The 21,832-nt window shown below is 37.0% G+C and overlaps 1 protein-coding gene across 1 annotated transcript in view; it reads right to left on the reverse strand.

Moving 5' to 3' along the window:
- The window catches only part of LOC114651996 (protein WWC2-like), a 350,362-nt gene that overhangs the window by 36,421 nt on the left and 292,109 nt on the right, over positions 1 to 21,832 (reverse strand). Inside the window, exons 15-17 of the mRNA XM_028802133.2 lie at positions 21,006 to 21,198; positions 16,986 to 17,150; positions 13,556 to 13,662 (exon numbers count right to left, since the gene is read on the reverse strand). Of these exons, the coding sequence (XP_028657966.1) occupies positions 13,556 to 13,662; positions 16,986 to 17,150; positions 21,006 to 21,198 (465 nt within the window). The remainder of the gene's footprint in view (positions 1 to 13,555; positions 13,663 to 16,985; positions 17,151 to 21,005; positions 21,199 to 21,832) is intronic.

Below are 21,832 nucleotides of genomic sequence, written 5' to 3' on the forward strand. Positions count from 1 at the left end.
AAATGTGGTATGTCCAGGTCACTTTTGACGCTTGTATTATTTTTGTTATGTCAGACATAGTGCTGTCAGATTATTATAGGACTAAATATTCTCATTAAGATAATTATGTTAATATGTCATTAAAATGTATGCTATTATTAATAACTAATAAGAGTTCTATATTATGTTACCTTGACATATTTTTTATTAGGTCGGACGGTCACTCATTTGCTGTAACTAGTTTAAGAAGAAAATGTTGCGTCAGATCTCTGTTGCTGGGATGCAATGTGGTTCAACCTGGATAATTTCATGCTCATCTTTGTTATTTGATTTTCTCATTTAATTAAGTTAAAATTCTGAGCACTTGATATCTTCTTTTTGTCTTAACCAATTGACAATTAACAAAGAGGTGCAAATAATAAGGTTTCCAATAGTGAAGCAGCTATCTGCTTTCACATGGAACTGGGACTTTTTAGTGTTTGCCTTTACAGATTGCTTTTATTACCCACAAGTTGAAATTAATTTTACACAAATGGAAATTTACTTAGTGCTAGTTGGCAGCATTTCATGGTGACACTTACACACAGCATAATCAAGACAAGCCAACTGTCTACAGCAGTAAGGTACCCCCAAGTGCCCTTTAGTAAAAAAAACACACCACAATGTAACATACAGGGATAAAAAATACAGGATTGAATCGGACAATTCTAAATTCGGACCTAAATAAGACAGATATGCTGTGGCAGGACCTAAAACAAGCAGTTCTTGCTCTTAAACATAACAATTTCTGAATTAAACCAATTCAGCAAGGAATAGTCATAAAAGTCAGTTAAAATTCCTCTGTAGTAATATGGAAGACTGATATTGAATTATAGGAAGTGTTTAGTTGCAGTAATTGCAGTTATTAAGTGTAGAGAGGCAATTATTTTTTAAACATGATGCCAGATCACTGGTGTTGGATAATTTTTTTCATTTAATAAATTAAATTAGTTTAATGTGTGCATTCAGGTGCCATTTATCTAATATTATATTTTGGCTGAAGACCTGAAAAAATTCAGTGTCAAAAATTTGCTATAACAGAATAGGCCAAATACTATTTATGGTACTGTCTATAGAACTATACATCTAGATATATATACTGTATGTGTGTGTGCGGCCATAGTGTGATCATTTGCCTGGTTCACTGTGAGGGGATAAGCAGTGAAACCCATCCTTCCTTGTCAAACATCTAAGAGATTCTGTTAATTCAGTTTTAACCAAATCAGCTGCAGATTCCTCTCCCTTGGTCTAGCAGGTCATATCTTCATGCAGGACACAAGCCATTATAACACTTAGGTCTGTATGTTTTTGTTCTAAGATAGTAAGAATAAGAGCAGCTCACTTCTCAAAACAGGCTCGTCTGGGGTCGAACCCGTGTAGTTTTGATTACTAGTCAACAGCTGATACCGTCGCGCCACCAAAGCAGTCGTAGCAAAAGCGTGTCAATGTTGCACCCTAACGCGGGTTCTTTTTCTGCAATTATATTCTTGAATAGAAGCGCGCTAGTTTTGTTGTTTTTGTGCCTTTTGTGAAAGTGTTTATTTGATATTTGGAATTCAGGCTTCACACATTATACACTTCATGTCTACATTTTGTCAATTACTACTAAAACATGAAAAACGTTTCTGTTTTAACGATGTGTTTACATAGATTGTTGTACACACGGAACACACATGAAATGCATGTGTTCCAAATAATGATATATTATTTATAAAATGTGTCATTTGCTTGACTTCTCACTCTATACAACTAAGCAACTAATGCACAGGTAAACAGACTTGAGCTGAGAAAACTGTGTGGCGGTGGGGGGATGCGATAGCAGGCTGCTTGCTGCTTATCGACATATTTATAGGACAAAAGATGCTGATGGAGAGGTGCGAAGCGATTTAAGGTGGGATGGATCTACGAGTTTTTTCGTAGGCTTTGGTAATTCTAGTGTTAAAAGTTATGATGAGAAACAAAACTGCCAAGCACCAGAAATTTCTGGACCTAATAAGAAATAAAACCTTTAATAGAAACTTGCTCATTTTTTAGACTGGCTTTTTGTTGCTCTCATGAAGATGACTCATCTTGCTAGACTTTTCACTTTTAAGACTCAGTGATGCCTCTAAAATCTGTGGAGCTCTGTCTGATTCTTTGTTGCTGTGCTGCCCTTCTCCTCAATTACTACATTACTCCCAATATTTCCCATCCAACACAGTGCAGGCATATAAAGCAGGTCCTCATTGTAAGTGTTTTAAATACCAAAGAACCCAATGTAGCAAAATTTTTGAGACAGGATATTACAGTAGACAGGAAGGCAACTGACTGCTTAGACAAGGAACCTTTCATTCATATATATATATATATATATATATATATATATATATAGATATGGAAGAGAAGGTCTGTGATACGGTTTGCATATTTGCAGCTGGAGATCCACAAAGGGAGAAAAAATGAATCACGTATCATAAAGTAGTTTTTATTCCTGAGCTTTCAACCCCTACCAGGGGTCTTCATCAGAGGATAATGGTTAGACTTACAAGAATCAAAGGCAATATATAGCAACACATTAAGGGGGGGGGGGTGACTAAGTCAGTATGATCAAGGGGGGGGGGTTGTATAGTTTATTTTTTATGTACATGTTCTTCTTAAGTTAGCATATGCTAGATTTATGTCCAAGTGTCTGTTGATGGGCGTGACTTAGTCACCTCCCCCCCCCTTAATGTGTTGCTATATATTGCCTTTGATTCTTGTAAGTCTAAGCATTATCCTCTGATGAAGACCCCTTGTAGGGGTTGAAAGCTCAGGAATAAAAACTACTTTATGATACGTGATTCATTTTTTTCTCCCTTTGTGGATCTCCAGCTGCATATATATATATATATATATATATATATATATATATATATATATATATATATATATATATATATATATAGATATATATATATATACAGTGGGTACGGAAAGTATTCAGACCCCCTTCAATTTTTCACTCTTTGTCATATTGCAGCCATTTGCTAAAATCATTTAAATTAATTTTTTCCCTCATTAATGTACACACAGCACCCCATATTGACAGACAAAAAAAAGAATTTTTGAAATTGTTGCAGATTTATTAAAAAAGAAAAACTGAAATATCACATGGTCCTAAGTATTCAGACCCTTTGCTCAGTATTTAGTAGAAGCACCCTTTTGAGCTAATACAGCCATGAGTCTTCTTGGGAAAGATGCAACAAGTTTTTTCACACCTGGATTTGGGGATCCTCTGCCATTCCTCCTTGCAGATCCTCTCCAGTTCTGTCAGGTTGGATGGTAAACGTTGGTGGACAGCCATTTTTAGGTCTCTCCAGAGATGCTCAATTGGGTTTAAGTCAGGGCTCTGGCTGGGCCATTCAAGAACAGTCACAGAGTTGTTGTGAAGCCACTCCTTCGTTATTTTAGCTGTGTGCTTAGGGTCATTGTCTTGTTGGAAGGTAAACCTTCGGCCCAGTCTGAGGTCCTTTGCACTCTGGAGAAGGTTTTTGTCCAGGATATCCCTGTACTTGGCTGCATTCATCTTTCCCTCGATTACAACCAGTCGTCCTGTCCCTGCAGCTGAAAAACACCCCCACAGCATGATGCTGCCACCGCCACGCTTCACTGTGGGGACTGTATTGGACAAGTGATGAGCAGTGCCTGGTTGTCTCCACACATACCTCAGTGCAAGACACATGACAGCCTGCATGGAGTTTGCTAAAAGACACCTGAAGGACTCTGAGATGATGAGAAATAAGATTCTCTGGTCTGATGAGACCAAGATAGAATTTTTTGGCCTTAATTCTTAGTGGTATGTGTGGAGACAACCAGGCACTGCTCATCACTTGTCCAATACATCTCTGGAGAGACCTAAAAATGGCTGTCCACCAACGTTTACCATCCAACCTGACAGAACTGGAGAGGATCTGCAAGGAGGAATGGCAGAGGATCCCCAAATCCTGGTGTGAAAAACTTGTTGCATCTTTCCCAAGAAGACTCATGGCTGTATTAGCTCAAAAGGGTGCTTCTACTAAATACTGAGCAAAGGGTCTGAATACTTAGGACCATGTGATATTTCAGTTTTTCTTTTTTAATAAATCTGCAACAATTTCAAAAATTCTTTTTTTTTGTCTGTCAATATGGGGTGCTGTGTGTACATGAATGAGGGAAAAAATTAATTTAAATGATTTTAGCAAATGGCTGCAATATGACAAAGAGTGAAAAATTGAAGGGGGTCTGAATACTTTCCGTACCCACTGTATATATATATATATATATATATATATATATATATATATATATATATATATATATATATATATATACACATATACAGTGCATCCGGAAAGTATTCACAGCACATCACTTTTTCCACATTTTGTTATGTTACAGCCTTATTCCAAAATGGATTAAATTCATTTTTTTCCTCAGAATTCTACACAAAACACCCCATAATGACAACGTGAAAAAAGTTTACTTGAGGTTTTTGCAAATGTATTAAAAATAAAAAAATTGAGAAAGCACATGTACATAAGTATTCACAGCCCTTGCCATGAAGCTCAAAATTGAGCTCAGGTGCATCCTATTTCCCCTGATCATCCTTGAGATGTTTCTGCAGCCTAATTTGAGTCCTCCTGTGGTAAATTCAGTTGGTTGGACATGATTTGGAAAGGCACACACCTGTCTATATAAGGTCCCACAATTGATAGTTCATGTCAGAGCACAAACCAAGCAAGAAGTCAAAGTAATTGTCTGTAGACCTCTGAGACAGTTTTGTCTCGAAGCACAAATCTGGGGAAGGTTACAGAAAAATTTCTGCTGCTTTGAAGGTCCCAATGAGCACAGTGGCCTCCATCAGAAGAAGTTCGAAACCACCAGGACTCTTCCTAGAGCTGGCTGGCCATCTAAACTGAGCGATCGGGGAAGAAGGGCCTTAGTCAGGGAGGTGACCAAGAACCCGATGGTCATTCTGTCAGAGCTCCAGAGGTCCTCTGTGGAGAGAGGAGAACCTTCCAGAAGGACAACCATCTCTGCAGAAATCCACCTATCAGGCCTGTATGGTACAGTGGCCAGACGGAAGCCACTCCTTAGTAAAAGGCACATGGCAGCCTGCCTGGAGTTTGCCAAAAGGCACCTGAAGGACTCTCAGACCATGAGAAAGAAAATTCTCTGCTCTGATGAGACAAAGATTGAATTCTTTGGTGTGAATGCCAGGCGTCACGTTTGGAGGAAACCAGGCACCGCTCATCACCAGGCCAATGCCATCCCTACAGTGAAGCATGGTGGTGGCAGCATCATGCTGTGGGGATGTTTTTCAGCGGCAGGGACTGGGAGACTAGTCAGGATAAAGGGAAAGATGACTGCAGCAATGTACAGAGACATCCTGGATGAAAACCTGCTCCAGAGCGCTCCTGACCTCAGACTGGGGTGACGGTTCATCTTTCAGCAGGACAACAACTCTAAGCACACAGCCAAGAAATCAAAGGAGTGGCTTCAGAACAACTCTGTGAATGTCCTTGAGTGGCCCAGCCACAGCCCAGACTTGAATCCTATTGAACATCTCTGGAGAGATCTTAAAATGGCTGTGCACCGACGCTTCCCATCCAACCTGATGGAGCTTGAGAGGTGCTGCAAAGAGGAATGGGCGAAACTGGCCAAGGATAGGTGTGCCAAGCTTGTGGCATCATATTCAAAAAGACTTGAGGCTGTAATTGCTGCCAAAGGTGCATCGACAAAGTATTGAGCAAAGGCTGTGAATACTTATGTACATGTGATTTCTCAGATTTTTTATTTTTAATAAATTTGCAAAAACCTCAAGTAAACTTTTTTCACGTTGTCATTATGGGGTGTTGTGTGTAGAATTCTGAGGAAAAAAATGAATTTAATCCATTTTGGAATAAGGCTGTAACATAACAAAATGTGGAAAAAGTGATGCACTGTGAATACTTTCCGGATGCACTGTATATACTATATATATATATATATACATATATATATATATATATATATATATATATATATATATATATATATATATATATATATACATATATATACTATCTTTATATATAATCTTCATTTGGATCTTGATCTTTGTTCGTCCGCGAATTCCACGCATGCGTAGACCACCTTCCAATTTAGTACATTGTTGTTACTCACGGATGTCAACAATGTGCCGGAATAACGAAAGGGGTGTAGGAAAGTGTTACGCTGGTTAGCTCCTGAGGCCTGGTTAGAGAATGAGATTGCCGAAGATAAAAGGTACGTGCCTACGTAACATATGAATGAAAGAAAGACGGTGGGTAAAATGAATGACAATGTAACAGCACGTTCTGGAAATTATTATTGTTACGTTGTAGCCGGCGAGTGCTGCGCGTCTCACAGTTGTATCCTGGCTTGCTCACATGTCAGTGAAGTGATCCCTATTTATCCTTTAAAGAGCCTGGATACCTATGTGTCCCCCTTTTATAACCATTGCTCCGTGTATATTGCCTTACTCTTTGGATTGCCACAAAGCAACCTGTGAGATTGGAGAAAGGTTGAGAAGAGATCGTGAGAGGAAACGACAGCGTCGTGAAAACGAGACAGATTGTGAACGGAGAGAAGCAGAAATGCTCCTACACCACGACATAATTACTATTCGGACAGTGATTCCGAGTAGGCCGTTCCTATCGAATCAATGACTAAGGGTTTTCTTTTGTAATTTTGTTTCCCTTATAAAAAAATCATAATGCTGTGCGACGAAGGGCCCAGTTCACGACTGGCAGCCACGTTTAAATAGGGAGCCCTTCACAGACAACTTTAACACGCGCAACATAGTTGGGCGCACATGGCTAGTATATATATATATATATATATATATATATATATATATTCACGGCATTCGTAGTCTGTGTCACAATCTGATTGTATGGGTGGTTACCTACCAGGTAACGCTTGTGGTTGGCCAGCAATCTGCTAACATCCGCCACGGTGCCCTCAGTTTGTGAGGAGCAGATCATAGAATGGTTGAAATAGTTTACTGTCAAATAAATGCAAAGAGTACGCGACACGTGTTTCGCCCTCATTCTGGGCTCATCAGGCGTACACTCCCCACTGCACCAGCATAGGGTCTGACAATGGGTCTAAGGATTTCATCCCAATACCTAATGGCAGTCAAGGTGCCGTTGTCTAGCCTGTAGAGGTTCTGTGCGTCCCTCCACGGATATGCCTCCCAAGACCATCACTGACTCACCACCAAACCGGTCATGCTGAACGATGTTACAGGCAGCATAACGTTCTCCACGGCTTCTCTAGACCCTTTCACGTGTGCTCAGGGTGAACCTGATCTCATCTGTGAAAAGCATAGGGCGCCAGTGGTGAACCTGTCAATTCTGGTATTCTATGGCAAATAACAATCGAGCTCCACGATGCCGGGTAGTGAGCACAGGGGCTTTGGGCCCTCATGCCACCCTCATGAAGTCTGTTTCTGATTGTTTGGTCAGTGGTTTGGTATTTGTTGTTTTAGTCATTTTGTTATTTTTCATTTTTATGTTGTTTCTGTAAGTTTTATATATTATTTGTTTATCACATACTGCTTCATTAAAGTGGCTTCCAGTCTCTGTGAGGTGAGGCCACCTTGACATCATTGCTGAGTCCTTCCTCTGGCCATGTAGATCATTCAGAAAGAGAGATCTAACAGTGGATAACTGAATGTTATTGGACTCAATTTTGAGAATTGCTTTTCTTGTTATTTCTTGTTTATTGGATTTTTTTGTTGTTCATTCTTGGAGTTGCCATTGAATTAGTGTTTTGGGAGTTGTTTTCTTTTGATTTCCTTTTTAGGCCCATTCAATATGCCCTTTTGAGTATTTTGTTTTATGTTCTAGTTTGTTAATAAATGTTTATTTTTATAAGGATTCATTGTTGCTCATTTGTTCACAAGAAAGAGATTCACGGTCTCCTTCTCCCTTGTACAGCATTTTGGTATTTTTTTGTGACTTTCTTTCTATTTTGAACTTTGATTATCAGTTACCCATTTTAGGCCTGCTTAAGTTGGAGTCTGCTGGTAGCAGTTGGGGATGCCGACTGGATATCGGTGAGCCTGTTCTGGACTGGTTAGTGAAGTCACTGGCATCCTTTGTTGGTCTTTTGGAGACTTCACACATACTTTCAACATGCCTGTTACTTGCTCCCACAACGGTTGGGTGGTCAGATGTCATACATAGACCAATCAGCACAGGTAAAATCATGATAATCAAAGTAAAGCATGTGAGTGGGTCTTTGAGGTGTGATAACACTGAGGAAACACTTAGACTGACTAGACTTACTGGCAAAATAAACTATTGCTTTGGATGTGAAACCTTACTTTGGTGGCAGTGATGGAGTCATAATATGTGTGGATGGAGGGAGATTTTCAAATTTAGGGGCACTACTATTTATTTTTGAGAAAAGTATTAAGTTTAAAGTTGCTTTGTTACAAAGGTCTTCTTTAAGAAAACAAATGATGCAATTGTTACTTTGTATCTTCCCTGAAAAGATATGGAGAGCTGACATCTTAAATGAGATATCAGCAGTACAGAGGTTCTTATCATTGTGGATTTTTTAAGGATGGATCATGCACTACATATTTTCTAATATTTGACTGAAACAATTAAAAAGTCATCCATGCAAAGAAAAAGTTAAGGCTAAGTTATGATTAAATCAAAATGACGGGAAGGGAAATTGAAGTAAGGGAAGTTTTTTTTTATCTTTGAAATAAATTCTGTGATCCTAGTAGGTTGCTGGACACACACCAAGATTAATGCCCAAGCAGAAACTGGAATGTCTTAGAGGTAGCAATTGACATTCTAAAAGGCAGCTAGGAATCCCAGCTGAGAAGCACTAAGACAGAATCAGTGTGAGAGAGGCTTTTACAATGTCTGTTAACTGAGCAAGAAAGTCAATCACCCAGCAGAGGAAAGGGATGAGGCGCGCTTCTTTAAAGCAGGCCAGAACTCTTCATATACTTTTAAAAGAAAACCCAGGGGGTAAAATGAAGGAAGTAACATTGACTCTACTGAGGTTTGCTTAAAACTGTAAGGAAAGCTAAAATGTGCTGAAAAGCATGCACAGGAGGAAGTGCTTTACAAAGAATTATTTGAAGGCAAGACTCTCAGAAGCTGAAGATAGGGCATGACCGCATACCCTAGAAAAAATTTTAAAAAGACACAAAAAATTGTATGATTTTTTTTTTTATTCATCTGTAATTGTGTTTCTTTAAAGGTAGAGAGATTATGTTTGTTAGCCTCACACTGCACTGCTTGTATGCACTGTAGCTATAGAAAATTTTAGAAGTTTACAATGATATTACAACAAACGTATTAAAAAAAACTTGAGGTTTCGTTTAAAGGATTAACTTTAATATTTAAAAAGTTCAAAACAGAGACTTGCGATATCTCTTAGAAAGGGATATTTTGGTTATAGCTGGGACAGAGATCTACCATGAAACCTGCTTATTTACGGATACAGGGTGTTAGGATCTGCAAAGGCAGTATACCATGCAAGGCAGCAACCTAACCTGGGCGAAAAGCCATTGAGAAGCAAAATTATACACATTCACTCATATATGCCAAGTTTTACAAATGTTAGTTTTTGCTATGCAGAGGGAAATGGAAATACTCAGTGAAAAAATAAGGGAAAATTTGCAAACCTCACAAAAAACAGTCAAAAAGCATATATTAGAATCCAATGCAATGGAGCTGTGACCAAGCAATATTAACCCCTGCACTAAATTACCATGCTCAAAAGAACACACTTCAACTCAATTTGTACCATGTAAGCATAAGTATTTATGTTTTTGGTGTCATAATAGACCCTTTTTCATTTATAACCCTCCCCAGATATGCACCAGAATCTCCATGTTTAGTACACAGACTAATGTAGAGACCTTTGCTACTTTCTGCAAACATTTAAGAAGTTAATTTAGCCATCCCATCAATGTTTGTTTCTAAGCACATGCATGTTTGGAAAGTGGACATTTTTGTAGAATGATGCATTTCAGTCTCTATAAACCTCACTACCAGTGGTTAGTTTAGCATTACTCATACTTTTCTTTGGCTTTCAAACATTATGAAATACAAAACTGTGCTTTCATATCACTAAAAACTCAATATACAGAATTTATTAATGTAAAAATCACTAGTTTCAAGAAGAAAAAGCCATTGTAACTGGGGAATCAATCCAAAGGTAATTCATTATAAAGAAAGGTTTGCTTTCAGAATTACAAGAATGACCTACTATTTTCTTTCTTTCTTTCTTTCTTTCTTTCTTTCTTTCTTTCTTTCTTTCTTTCTTTCTTTCTTTCTTTCTTTCTTTCTTTCAAGATATAATTGACAAATGTGATTGTTGGAGATCAACCTGCCATTGTTCTGTTGCCTCCATTAAGATCTCACTGCCGGTCTTAGGGTTTTCATGAGCCTTTGCTTGCTCATGACACTTCAGTCTGACCTGGCATATCGTGAGTAAGTCACAACTTTCTTTCAAATTTTGTTCAGTTGGTACCCAATAAATCTTTTATTTTAAATGACTTTTTAATGTCCTGCAACCTGGACTTTCTATTTATGTCAGAGACTTGGTTAAGTTCTGGAAACTCTGTTTCTTTTCATTACCTTTATCCTCCTGTTTGTAACTTTTTTTAGCTCACCTAGAATCGTTGGTGGAGGTGGTGGGCTTGCTACTGCTTTTCAGAATTGTTTTAAATGTAGACTTATGACTGTAGACAATTTCTCCAGTTTTTGAGGCTCAACTGTTTAAAATTAATATTACTAATCCCGTACTGTGTGCATTGGTTTATAGACCTCCTGGATATAATAAGGACTTTGTCCAGGAGTTCTCAGAGTTCTAATCCTTCATGGTGTCACGCGCTGATAGAATGCTGATTCTAGGAGATTTGAACATTCATGTTAATGGTCTGACAAAACCCCTTGTTAAAGAATTTCTAGGTCTTTTGGATGCTTAATTTTACTTAGATGGTGTCAAGTCCCACATATTGGGGGAACATACATTGGACTTAGTTCTAACAGTTGGCCTCACTGCAAATAACCTGGAGATCTCTGATGCCGGCATTTCTGATCACTTTGACTACTTGAATATTCGATAGACACTTTCATGGACAAGAAAGTATTTCATGCGGAATGACTGAATTCATAATAAAAATAAAATCTGATCAGAAACTGTAGTAAAGAGATGGTCAATTAAGCCCTCTGAAAAAGCAACTCAAACTAAATGTTTATTTTTTTCTCTTGCCCTGAGTGACTGCATGTGAATTCTAGTCAAACCGATGAGGGTTTTTTCCTGTCTAAACCATCTTTTCCTCATATTACAAAGATGTGCATAAAGTTAACTAGTCCTGTATGAGTAAAAGTGACTGTGTATGTAAGCCATATGTGCACTGAGAATGATATTACTGGGATAGGCTCCAACTCATTTCTACTCTACAATTAGACTAAATGAAATTAATAAATGAATGAATTATAAACACACATGCACAATAGTAATAATAATAATAAAAAATAATAATACTTTTACTGCGGTGGACTGATGCCCTGCCCGGGGTTTGTTTCCTGCCTTGTGCCCTGTGTTGGCTGGGATTGGCTCCAGCAGACCCCCGTGACCCTGTAGTTAGGATATAGCGGGTTGGATAATGGATGGATGGATAATACTTTTAAACATAAGTACAGCCTTGAGGGCGGAGTGGTGGCTCTGAGGCTAAGGATCGAATCCCTGTCAATACCAAAAAGAGATCCTACTCTGCTGGGCCCTTGAGCCAGGCCCTTAACCTTCAATTGCTCCAGGGGCGTTGTACAATGTCTGACCCCAAGCGGTATACGAAAACTAACAAATTCCTAATACAAGAAATTGTATAAGGCGAAATAAAGAACAAACAAAAAAAACTCATACTGGCATGATAGTCAAATACTACTGTGAAATGTTTCTGCAGCAGAGCTATGACTCGTCTTAGACTAGGATATCTTTTTGACCTCATGCACTTCACTCTGCGTACATTTAAATTAAGTATTTTACTTGGACAGCCAATATTTCTCCCTCATGAAAATCCAGTAAATGTGCTTTTGTGTTTTGAGTATGCAGAAGCTTTTCTTCTGTGTACACTGTGGCAGAGTAATGCAAAAAGACATCACAGTCTGATAATGTCCAGAGACTGGAAAGACGATTCAAATTACTAGTAAAGATAGCGAAATGGCAAGCAAAATAAGGTCTATATCCCCAATGAAATTAATCTAATGAAACTTTAACCTCTCTCTTAAATGGCTCCACTAAAGAAAATCTTTTTTCATTTCGGCACATTATTGAACATCAAACATTTGCCTTGATATTTTCAGTCTTGGGTATACAGGTGAATACCTTAGTGATGGATCTTTGGCTTCTGTCTGCAACTTGCTGCACTGAAGATAATCAATCCAGCAATTTTCTCTTATTTACTTTTTTTTAATGGGTAAACAACATGTATTTCAAATGGATTACCTGTCCACAAGTGCAGACAGAAAGTTGCAATCAATACAGCAATTAAAAGCTTGCAGTTAATACTGCTGGAGACAATGTAAAATCATAGACCTCCTAGTTTACTTCCTACACTTTAAAATAAAGATTTATATATTTATATATTTGTAAATATAAACTCAGTGGCCACTTTATTAAGTACACCTTTTCCTTATCACACTGGCTTTTCCAAACAGGCAATCATGTGGATGCAACTCAATGTATATAACATGTAAATGTGATAAATATGTTTAGTTATTGTCTGACTAAGCATTAAAATGGGTGACGTTCATGATTTATTTTTTGTTTTTTGACCATGGCATGATTTTTGGAAGGAAAATATGGTTCCAGCATATGAAAAAAGCTTCCCTCGGGGATTTGCAATAATCGGCATAATTTACAGAGAATGGAGCAATTAACAAAAAAACACCTATTAATGGCAGTGGGCAAAAATACCTTACTAATAAGTCAGGTCAGAGAAGAATGGCCTGATTTAGTCAAGCTAATAACACCAGAAATACTCAGATAATAATAGTGGTACCTCTGAACACATGGGCTACAGCAGTGCAAGACTATACTGGGTTCTAGATATCATCAGCTAAAACCACGCTGAAAAGATTGCTATGGGCATATGATCATTAAAACTGGATCAAAGAAAGAATGGAACAAGGTAACCTAAGCTGACAAATTTTAGTTTGTGCTGCAACATGCACAAGATTATATCAGAATACACGAATCCTTCCTACCTTCTGTCAATGTTACAGCCTGGTGGTGGTAGCGTAATGGTGTGGAGAATGTTTTCTTGAAATAGTATGGGCAAGTATGCTGTTAATTTGATACAAATTTTCAAGTTATTACATTTTAACAAGACATTTGATGTAGGTGTTGCCATATGTTTATATAGAAAACTAAAAATGTTGAACTCAGTAAATTAAGATAACTCCTATTATTTATATTAATAAATGATAACTTTACAAAAGATAAAGTGGCAAAAAGGCTAATGTAAATAGTGTTTTACCAGTCCTCCCCTGCTGCCATATGTCTGTCCTGTTCTTCTTGGGCAAGCTGTTGCTCCACTGCCTCCAGCTCAGCAGATGTCCTTTCTAGCAATGCAGACACAGCATCCTAAGCAAAGGTAAAGAGAAAGAATTTAATTGGATAAGAGATAATGCTGTGTACACAAAAAACCACTGCCCATCTGTGTCAATAGTTTTATGGGAAAATGCAACCTTCATAACCAGAGTATCATAAAACAGTAGATGTAATTTTTGTTACTATTAGAAACTGATACTCATTGCAGAATGCTTTAAAATGCCATGCATCTTTCACAGATGTAGACAGTAATTTAGTTTTATGAAATATCACAGTGCATCAATTGGTTAAATTTGAAAGAAAACAGAGGAAAGTAACAATCATGGTATAAACGCATACCTGAAAAAGGAAGAAAAATATTTTCAAAAAAATAAGCTAGCAATATAAAGAAAGAATCGATTTAAGCATTGTGGTTTCAAAATTATTCTGTCTAAAATTCCCCTTTTAATCTTCATGAACCCTCAAGGAGGCAGCAGAAGCTACCTCATCAACTACTATTCATTTGTTAATTGGGTTTTTGCCAGATGGTGGCTAAAGATATTTCCCAGTGGCTTAATATGGAGCACAACACTGCATACCTAATTGTGAATAATGTGGCTATAGATACCACTGCTCAATTTTGGTCATTCCTTTGTGTCCAATAACTTTCTTTTATGTTTTACATTAAGCACCAGTAGGCAAAATGCTATACACCATACCAATACCCACATAAAACATTGAAAAACTTAACTAATAAGAGGTGGATATAATTTACTGAAACAAATTAAGAATTAATGCAGAATGAACACATTTTTCAAATATGGCCTACTTTGTAAAATAAGGATTAATTAAAAAGGCAAAACAAATAAAGCACAAAGGATAAACAAAAATGTAAGAAATGGAATCTTCCAGCTTCACACCAGCACTTGTTGTATCAGTCTTCCTTTTTTAGAAGCTTTATGGTCATGCAAGGATGTAATTACACAGAAATGTTTTCTAGAGAGGATTTGCGGTGGTGCAGTGGTTAGCCTGCAGCTTCAGAGTCTGGGATTCAAATCTTTGCTCTGATTGCTGTTTGTTGTTACCATATGTGTTTTATCCAATGGCTCCAGTTTACTCTAACATTCAATAACACTCGCAAGTTAGGTTAATTAATGATTCCAAAATTGCCTCAATACAAGTGAGTGGTGATTTGTGAGTGAATGTGCCCTGTGACACACTGGTATTGTTGATTAAGTGACTGCATCCTGCAACTGTGTAATGGAATCAGTTATTTTACAGTATCATTATGTGAAACTCCGGTAAGTAAATAATCATTACATTTTTCTCTTAAAGAAATCAACTCAAGACAGACCAAATAACTTTAAAAGTAATTTGAGATTAATATATGTAAATGGTAAATGCTTTCATTATTCTATCAATGAGAATTAAACTATGATCTTACATGATCTATGATAATGCTAATAGTTAATTGACCAGCATATTCCAATAATTAAAAATGATCTGCTACAAAATATGACTAAAAACTAAGTCTCCTATGGTGTTTCTACCATAATGTTTATAGAAAATTGTGTTTGATAAAACTGTTACATCTCTAGGGGAAAGGATATATAAGGAGATCATTCCTCCCCCAAACTATGCGACGAATTTCCCCTTGGGATTAATAAAGTATCTATCTATCTATCTATCTATCTATCTATCTATCTATCTATCTATCTATCTATCTATCTATCTATCTATCTATCTATCTATCTATCTATCTATCTATCTATCTATCTATAAGGACAGCAAGTGTCAATACAGAACACAGTAAACATAAAAATAAGAAAAACAAAACATGTCTCACTGGGCCTAACTACACACAGTAGGTCTTAAACTCCTGACTTGTTTACCTATCATGTACTACAAATCTCAGGGCCTTGGCCTTTCATCTTTATGTCAGGGAAACATTCCCCAAAACTCTCTTCCTGACACCAGAGTCAATGATTTTTCTGGCAGGAGCCAACTTTAAGCCATCTAGAGGAGACATGTTCAGCCAGCGTCAGGATTACTTCCAGGATAAGGAACAGACGTAGAGATCGAGTGTAATGGACGGTCTCCTTTAAGTTTTTTTAGACATCAGCTCTTAAATTAAAATGTCATATCTCCCCTAACCTGGAACTATACTTTTCCTCAGTCACTCAGGTGGTTCTTTTCTCTCTTGCTAACCTTTCACCCCTCCTTGTCTTAATCTATGAAATGACAATCCAGTGCATGTACCATATCATTTGCCCTCTTGCTTCATGGGGTTATTTCTTCTACATCCTCCAAAGATGCCACTCTTCCTCTAGCACCATAAAAATATTACTTTTGTGGTAGCCACTACATGTGCAGAGTTTATCACTCTGTGGTGGAGCCCCCATACTCAAATTGGTGAATTGCATTGGTACTGGGAATGCTTCTGTTTCTCCTGGACTCATGCCAATGCAATGTTGGCATCTCAATTGGTCCTGGAAAACACCTGTCTGCAACCTCATATATACTGTAAATCAATTCAAAATAATGTAAGGGATGAAATTTACTTGAAGCCATAGGTTAACAGTAACAATTACAGCAAAAAAAATTAAAAGATAAAATTTTAAACACTGAACAAATTAAAATTAAAATTAAAATTATAATACAGTGGACATTATTTCAGTTTGCAAAAGCTGCTTGATGAAATATATGAATTGGCGCAAAAAAATCAATCATTTGATACACTGCTGCCTTTTACTTTACTCCACATACAGAAATGGATTGTTTTAGAAAATTTTAATATAGTGAGGATGGGTGTCTGCCCACAAAAACGCATAAAGTCAAAGAACACTGGACAAAGTATATTTGTGATTTGAAATGCAAAATATAAGGACTTCTGTCTAATTGACTGTTTTGCTCCTAAACATCTCATTAAAACTGTTGTGCTATTTCATTTCTCAGAATTTAAAACCACCTAAACTTTCTAACATTGTGAAAAAATAAACACCAGCATAGTCTTATGTAAATTTGTAAAAGACACCTTTGTAATAAACTTCATCTTAACTTAAGCAAACATTCAAAATGCAACGCTGTAACACATTTATTTTAATCCATTCACAATACTGACCTAGCACTAAAAAGACAAAAGTATATTTGAAAAATATGAGCATCTGTGTTTAATTTCTTATCTTTGAAAGTTAAAATAACATAAAAATGTGGAACTGATGGATGTTCTGGCTTACTATTTTGATGAAATATACAATTTAAAGCATGGGATGAGAAAACAGAAGAAAACAGAAGAAAGACCCTTTTCCAGTGTGTATAAATTCCCTTGGACATAAAGTAACTAACAAAATAATATAAAAGAGAATGCTGATACTTACCAATTCTACAGAGCTGGCATGCTGGTCCGGAGGCTTAAGAAGTGAGTCCTTATTTTGCTGCTTGTTTTTTTGGTGGCAGATTTTCTTACAAGGCAGTAAATTGTACCAATGGGTTGAAAATGTGTCTGACAGCAAAATGTCTGCCAGGCTTATTTGTGTCCCAGCCTAGGAAGATAAACAGTGTTCAGTTTTAAAAGATGTGATAAGCAGAGATAGACTGAATCCCTGCAATGCTGAACGTAAAATGTTGCTAAAGCCTACAAAACTGCTACCCTCTTTTACTTTGTGAGTAATAAACTGCTAGTCTGGTTAGTACAGTGTGATTTATTGGAACACAGAAGTAAATTAAACACAGTATACTAGTTTAAAGAAGTACTATAAAATATAAGGTGTTACCTGTACCTATTCATAGATGTTTGCATATTGTCTAAATTAATGAGTTATCTAACAAATGAACAAAGGAATTACCTAACTAAAATAAAACATAATTAATATAAATTTAGAAAATTGGGTTCAAATCCAGGCCCAGCACTCTCTATGTAGTGCCCGCACATTCGCTCGGAAACTGCAAAATATTTCCATCAACATTCCAAAGACATGTAGGTTAAAAGAAATTACAGCTCACAAACTGATTGTTACGAATGACTGTGTGTGGAGAAGGTGACATGTGATGGCCTGATTACCTCTACAGGATTGGCTCTTGCCTTGTGTCCAATGCTCTTAGGCTACCATGAACGGAAACAAGGAAGTTAAAGGAATACTCCACCCAAAAAGTCAGGTTGTTATGTTATTAATCCCATGTTTTCATGGAGGACAGGGATAACCGAACTTCTCCTACAGACGGCTTCAATAGGGGCTAATGGTGGACCAACACAGAACAAACATTAAAAGGATAACGTCAGGAAGAAGGTAGTAGGCAAGACTCCCATCTACATTAGAGGGCCAGGAGGTTTATATTTTATTAAGTGACCATCACTGAAGACCTGAAATGAAAACTACATATTGCAACTATCATCAAAAAGGACCACCAATGCTCATAATTCCTTAGATGTATGGAAAAAGCTTGTATATCACCATCTGTGCTAATCAACTTAGCACAGAGCAGAGTAAGTCCCTACTGATGGCATTACAGCCTGCTATGACACCCATTCAGCTCAGAAATGTACAGCACAAAATACTGCTGGCACTGTATGTCCCCGCAGGACACACAGTTTATAACACATGCTTCCCTAGAAAGATAAACATTATTATTATTAAAGATCTCGGTCATGCTGAGATCCTCTGTTCTGGCAAATAGAATAGGATAATTAGCACCAACACACAGGGTTGGAAAATGACTGACTGACATTCTGAAATTATTGTCAATTCTGTATGCTTTTGGTATTGTATTATTGTCACAAGTATGTGGAATAAATTCAAGAAAATAATTCATTGTACTGGAGACACAGAAACATCAACCAAAACATTTTTTTCAGGAGCTCGTAGAGCACAAGTGTACTGAAAAGCAGGGAGATAAAAAATGAAAATAAATCAAAATGACATTTCTTTGGTATAAATAAAAACCTCTGGAAAAATACAGTGAGGAAATTACTTGAGAATCCTTGTACAGTTAGGGACATATGGAGTGGAGTCACTCCCTAAAGCAGTGGTTCTCAAACTGTGGGGCGGGCCCCCCTAGGGGGGGCGTGAAGTAACAAGAAGGGGGGGCGCGAAGATGTGAAAAAATGAAAACAAGAATCGAAAATATGAAAAATACATCTATTGAAACTTAAACAAATTAACTTAAACTACATTCTGATACTAGAAAAACAAATATAGAATTAGATAAATGTCGATAAAAGTTAAGTAGATATAATAAAATATGCATCTATGATAAATCATTAATTAAAAAAGAACAAATTGGTATTAGTGGGCTCCTTTCAAAAAAACATTAGGGGGGCGCGATTAAAATTGTTATGAAAACTCGGGTCGCAAATACTCAAAGGCTGAGAAACGCTGCACTAAAGCACCTGTCACAAATCAGGAATCAAACCTTGAGGGGATGCCAGTTCATCACAAAGCACACTCAAGCAAACATGTAACTCCCTGACACTATACCAATTATGAGACAACAAAAAACCTAACACCTTGTGACACAATACACAACACACAGTTTTTCACTTAATTAAGATCTTGCACAAATAGTCCATCTATTTCCACCTAACTGATGTTATCATTTTAATCAATCATTCCAAAATAAATTTGCTCTCAAATATACAAAAAAAATCAATTACATTTTACTGTGTTCTTGCATGAATGCTTTTTTGTTTCACAAAAAAAAAACATATTTCCTGACTGCTGAGTTCAAAAGCTTTATCTGCTTGATACTGACAAAGGTGACATCCAGTTTCTTAATCATTCTTATTCTTACTATTGCTGTGAATTTTTGGCTCCAACTGTTCACTTTGCACCAGGATTTTACTACAAGTGGTACTGTGTGGCACATAATACCTTCCAATATTTTAAAACTTTAAAGTTCTTAGAAAATGATCATTTAAAATAGCCCCAAGTATGTGTGACAAGGAGGAAGTCAACTGTATGTGCATCACAGAAAAAAATGATCTACTACAATCAGGCACAAACACGATTTATGAAGAAAAATGATATATAATAACTGGTTTCTTTCATTTTATGGAAATAAAAAATAAAAAAAAAATCCTTAATAAATCAAATGTTAGGCAATATTTACAAACATCCATTCATTATCTAAATCTCTAATTCCAAAGCTACTTTGAATAAAAAATTAAAGTCAAACAATACGCATTACTTTACATATACAATGTTTCATAGTACTAGACTACTGAAAATGTGTGCAATAAAAAGTAAAACAAAGATTTTTTTAAACATTGCCAAAACAAGAGAATAATAATAAAAAGTGACAATCAAAGACAAAATTATGTAATTTAAAGAAAACCTGTTTTAGAGCATGTAATATTTATTGGATGAAATTTAATGAAAAATATTCCAACACAGTTAACTATATATTCTCTGTATTTGCACAGTGTTTCCCTCATATTTTCATGTTAAGTAAAAAGTATAAGACATCTTTATGCCCAGTGGTGCCCACAGCTTTGGCATCAACCATTACCCAGTGCATTAATAATCATGACCATGATATGCAATGAAAACACAAAATAACAAATATGGTGCAAATAGTGTAAAGTGCTTATTTATTAACAATAGCAGTGTCCAAAAAGTGTGGTACAGTTCCAAGTTTTTCAACAAATAAATCCATTAAAACAGTGAAGGGTTAAAAACAAATATGAGATAAAACCAGGAATAAAATAAAGTGAAGGAATCAGCTCTCTGTCAACTCATCTGTAGTGCTTCTCTCTCTTTTTCCTAGTCTCATCTGATCACACTCCAGGTCTTCTCAGTAGGGAAGACACTTTGGTGAAGGTGGTCTCCTTTCCAGCTCACATCTCAGCACCTTTTTGCTAATCTGCTGGAATCAACTGAGCCTGGCTCCCTTTTCCTTCCACCTAAATCAGTCACTGCAGAATCCTTGAACCCATGATCACTCAAAATGTTCATGCTGAGCACTGTTTCCCTTGCTCCACCATGGGGTATCTTTGCCACCTCTCCATCGCAGTAGTTTGCCCATCCGATTCTGCTCATTTCCACTTTCCCTCCTTTCCTTCTTCTTTCTCATCTTTCTTTCTTCTTCAGTCTCCTTTTCTCTCCTATTTCCATCCTGCTCAGACTATTTTTAAAATCTTTTTGGTTGCTAGTGCTTTGCATAACGAACCACACAGTGTCAATTAGGAACAGTTGAGCAAATTGCACCAGCACAATAACAAGCAGGCTAGCTTCCCCACTGAACACCCTTTGGCTGCATGGCTCTCCACCTACACGCACCTACACCCACCAAAATTAAGTGCAATGTGTTTATTTATAATCCCTGCATTGTCCCAGACCCCTAACTCGCTTTAACACAGACATATGGGGAAACAACTGAATGGTCTGAAAACGTTTACCCACCAGACACTCTTCCTGTTGAGTCTTGCCTACATTGCAGATGTCAACTCTCAGAGTCTTCTGTTGAAGAGTAGTATGGGGCACATCAGCTCTGAAGATTTCATTGAAGACAATGCAGTCTGTGGCTGAGTGGAGTTTTGTGCGGAATAAACAACTAGAGTCTGGCGAAGATGGGAGCAAGACCACCCTGAAATACCTGTATTAATTAACAAGAAAATTCGGCTCAGTTAAAACAAGAAGACAAACCAGTGTCTTGAGATATGAAGAAATGCCAGTCACAACTAATAAGGGGAAAGCTTTATCATTATATAACAAAGCAGATGTTTTTTGGGTTGGGAGAGCAGCACAATTTAATATTATCTGCTATTAGCATTTCAATGTTTTTCAAGGATCACATTTATAAAGTAGATAGTCTGACAGACTTTAAAGTTAGCACAGTAAGTAGAGAGGGCTCTCAAGGCCATAACATCTTTACTACATGTCTAACTAGACACAACACATGTGGCTTTTTACTATGTCTAGTGTCTTTTAATAGGTCACAGCCCTCTTACATCCTTAAAGTCTATGTTGTTTTTTGATATATAATGCTCTACAGTCACCTTATGCATTAAGTTCATTCCATAAGTAATATTTTAATAGAAATAAATTAGATTTAAAAGAAATTATTTGTATCTGCCTTGCAGTTAGGAGACCCAGGTTTGCTTCCCGGGTCCTCCCTGCGTGGAGTTTGCATGTTCTCCCCGTGTTTGCGTGGGTTTCCTCCGGGTACTCTGGTTCCCTCCCAAAGTCCAAAAACATGCAGGTTAGGTGGATTGGCGATTCTAAATTGG

The sequence above is a fragment of the Erpetoichthys calabaricus genome, chromosome 5, assembly GCF_900747795.2.
Source record: "Erpetoichthys calabaricus chromosome 5, fErpCal1.3, whole genome shotgun sequence".
NCBI classification, from domain to species: domain Eukaryota; kingdom Metazoa; phylum Chordata; class Cladistia; order Polypteriformes; family Polypteridae; genus Erpetoichthys; species Erpetoichthys calabaricus.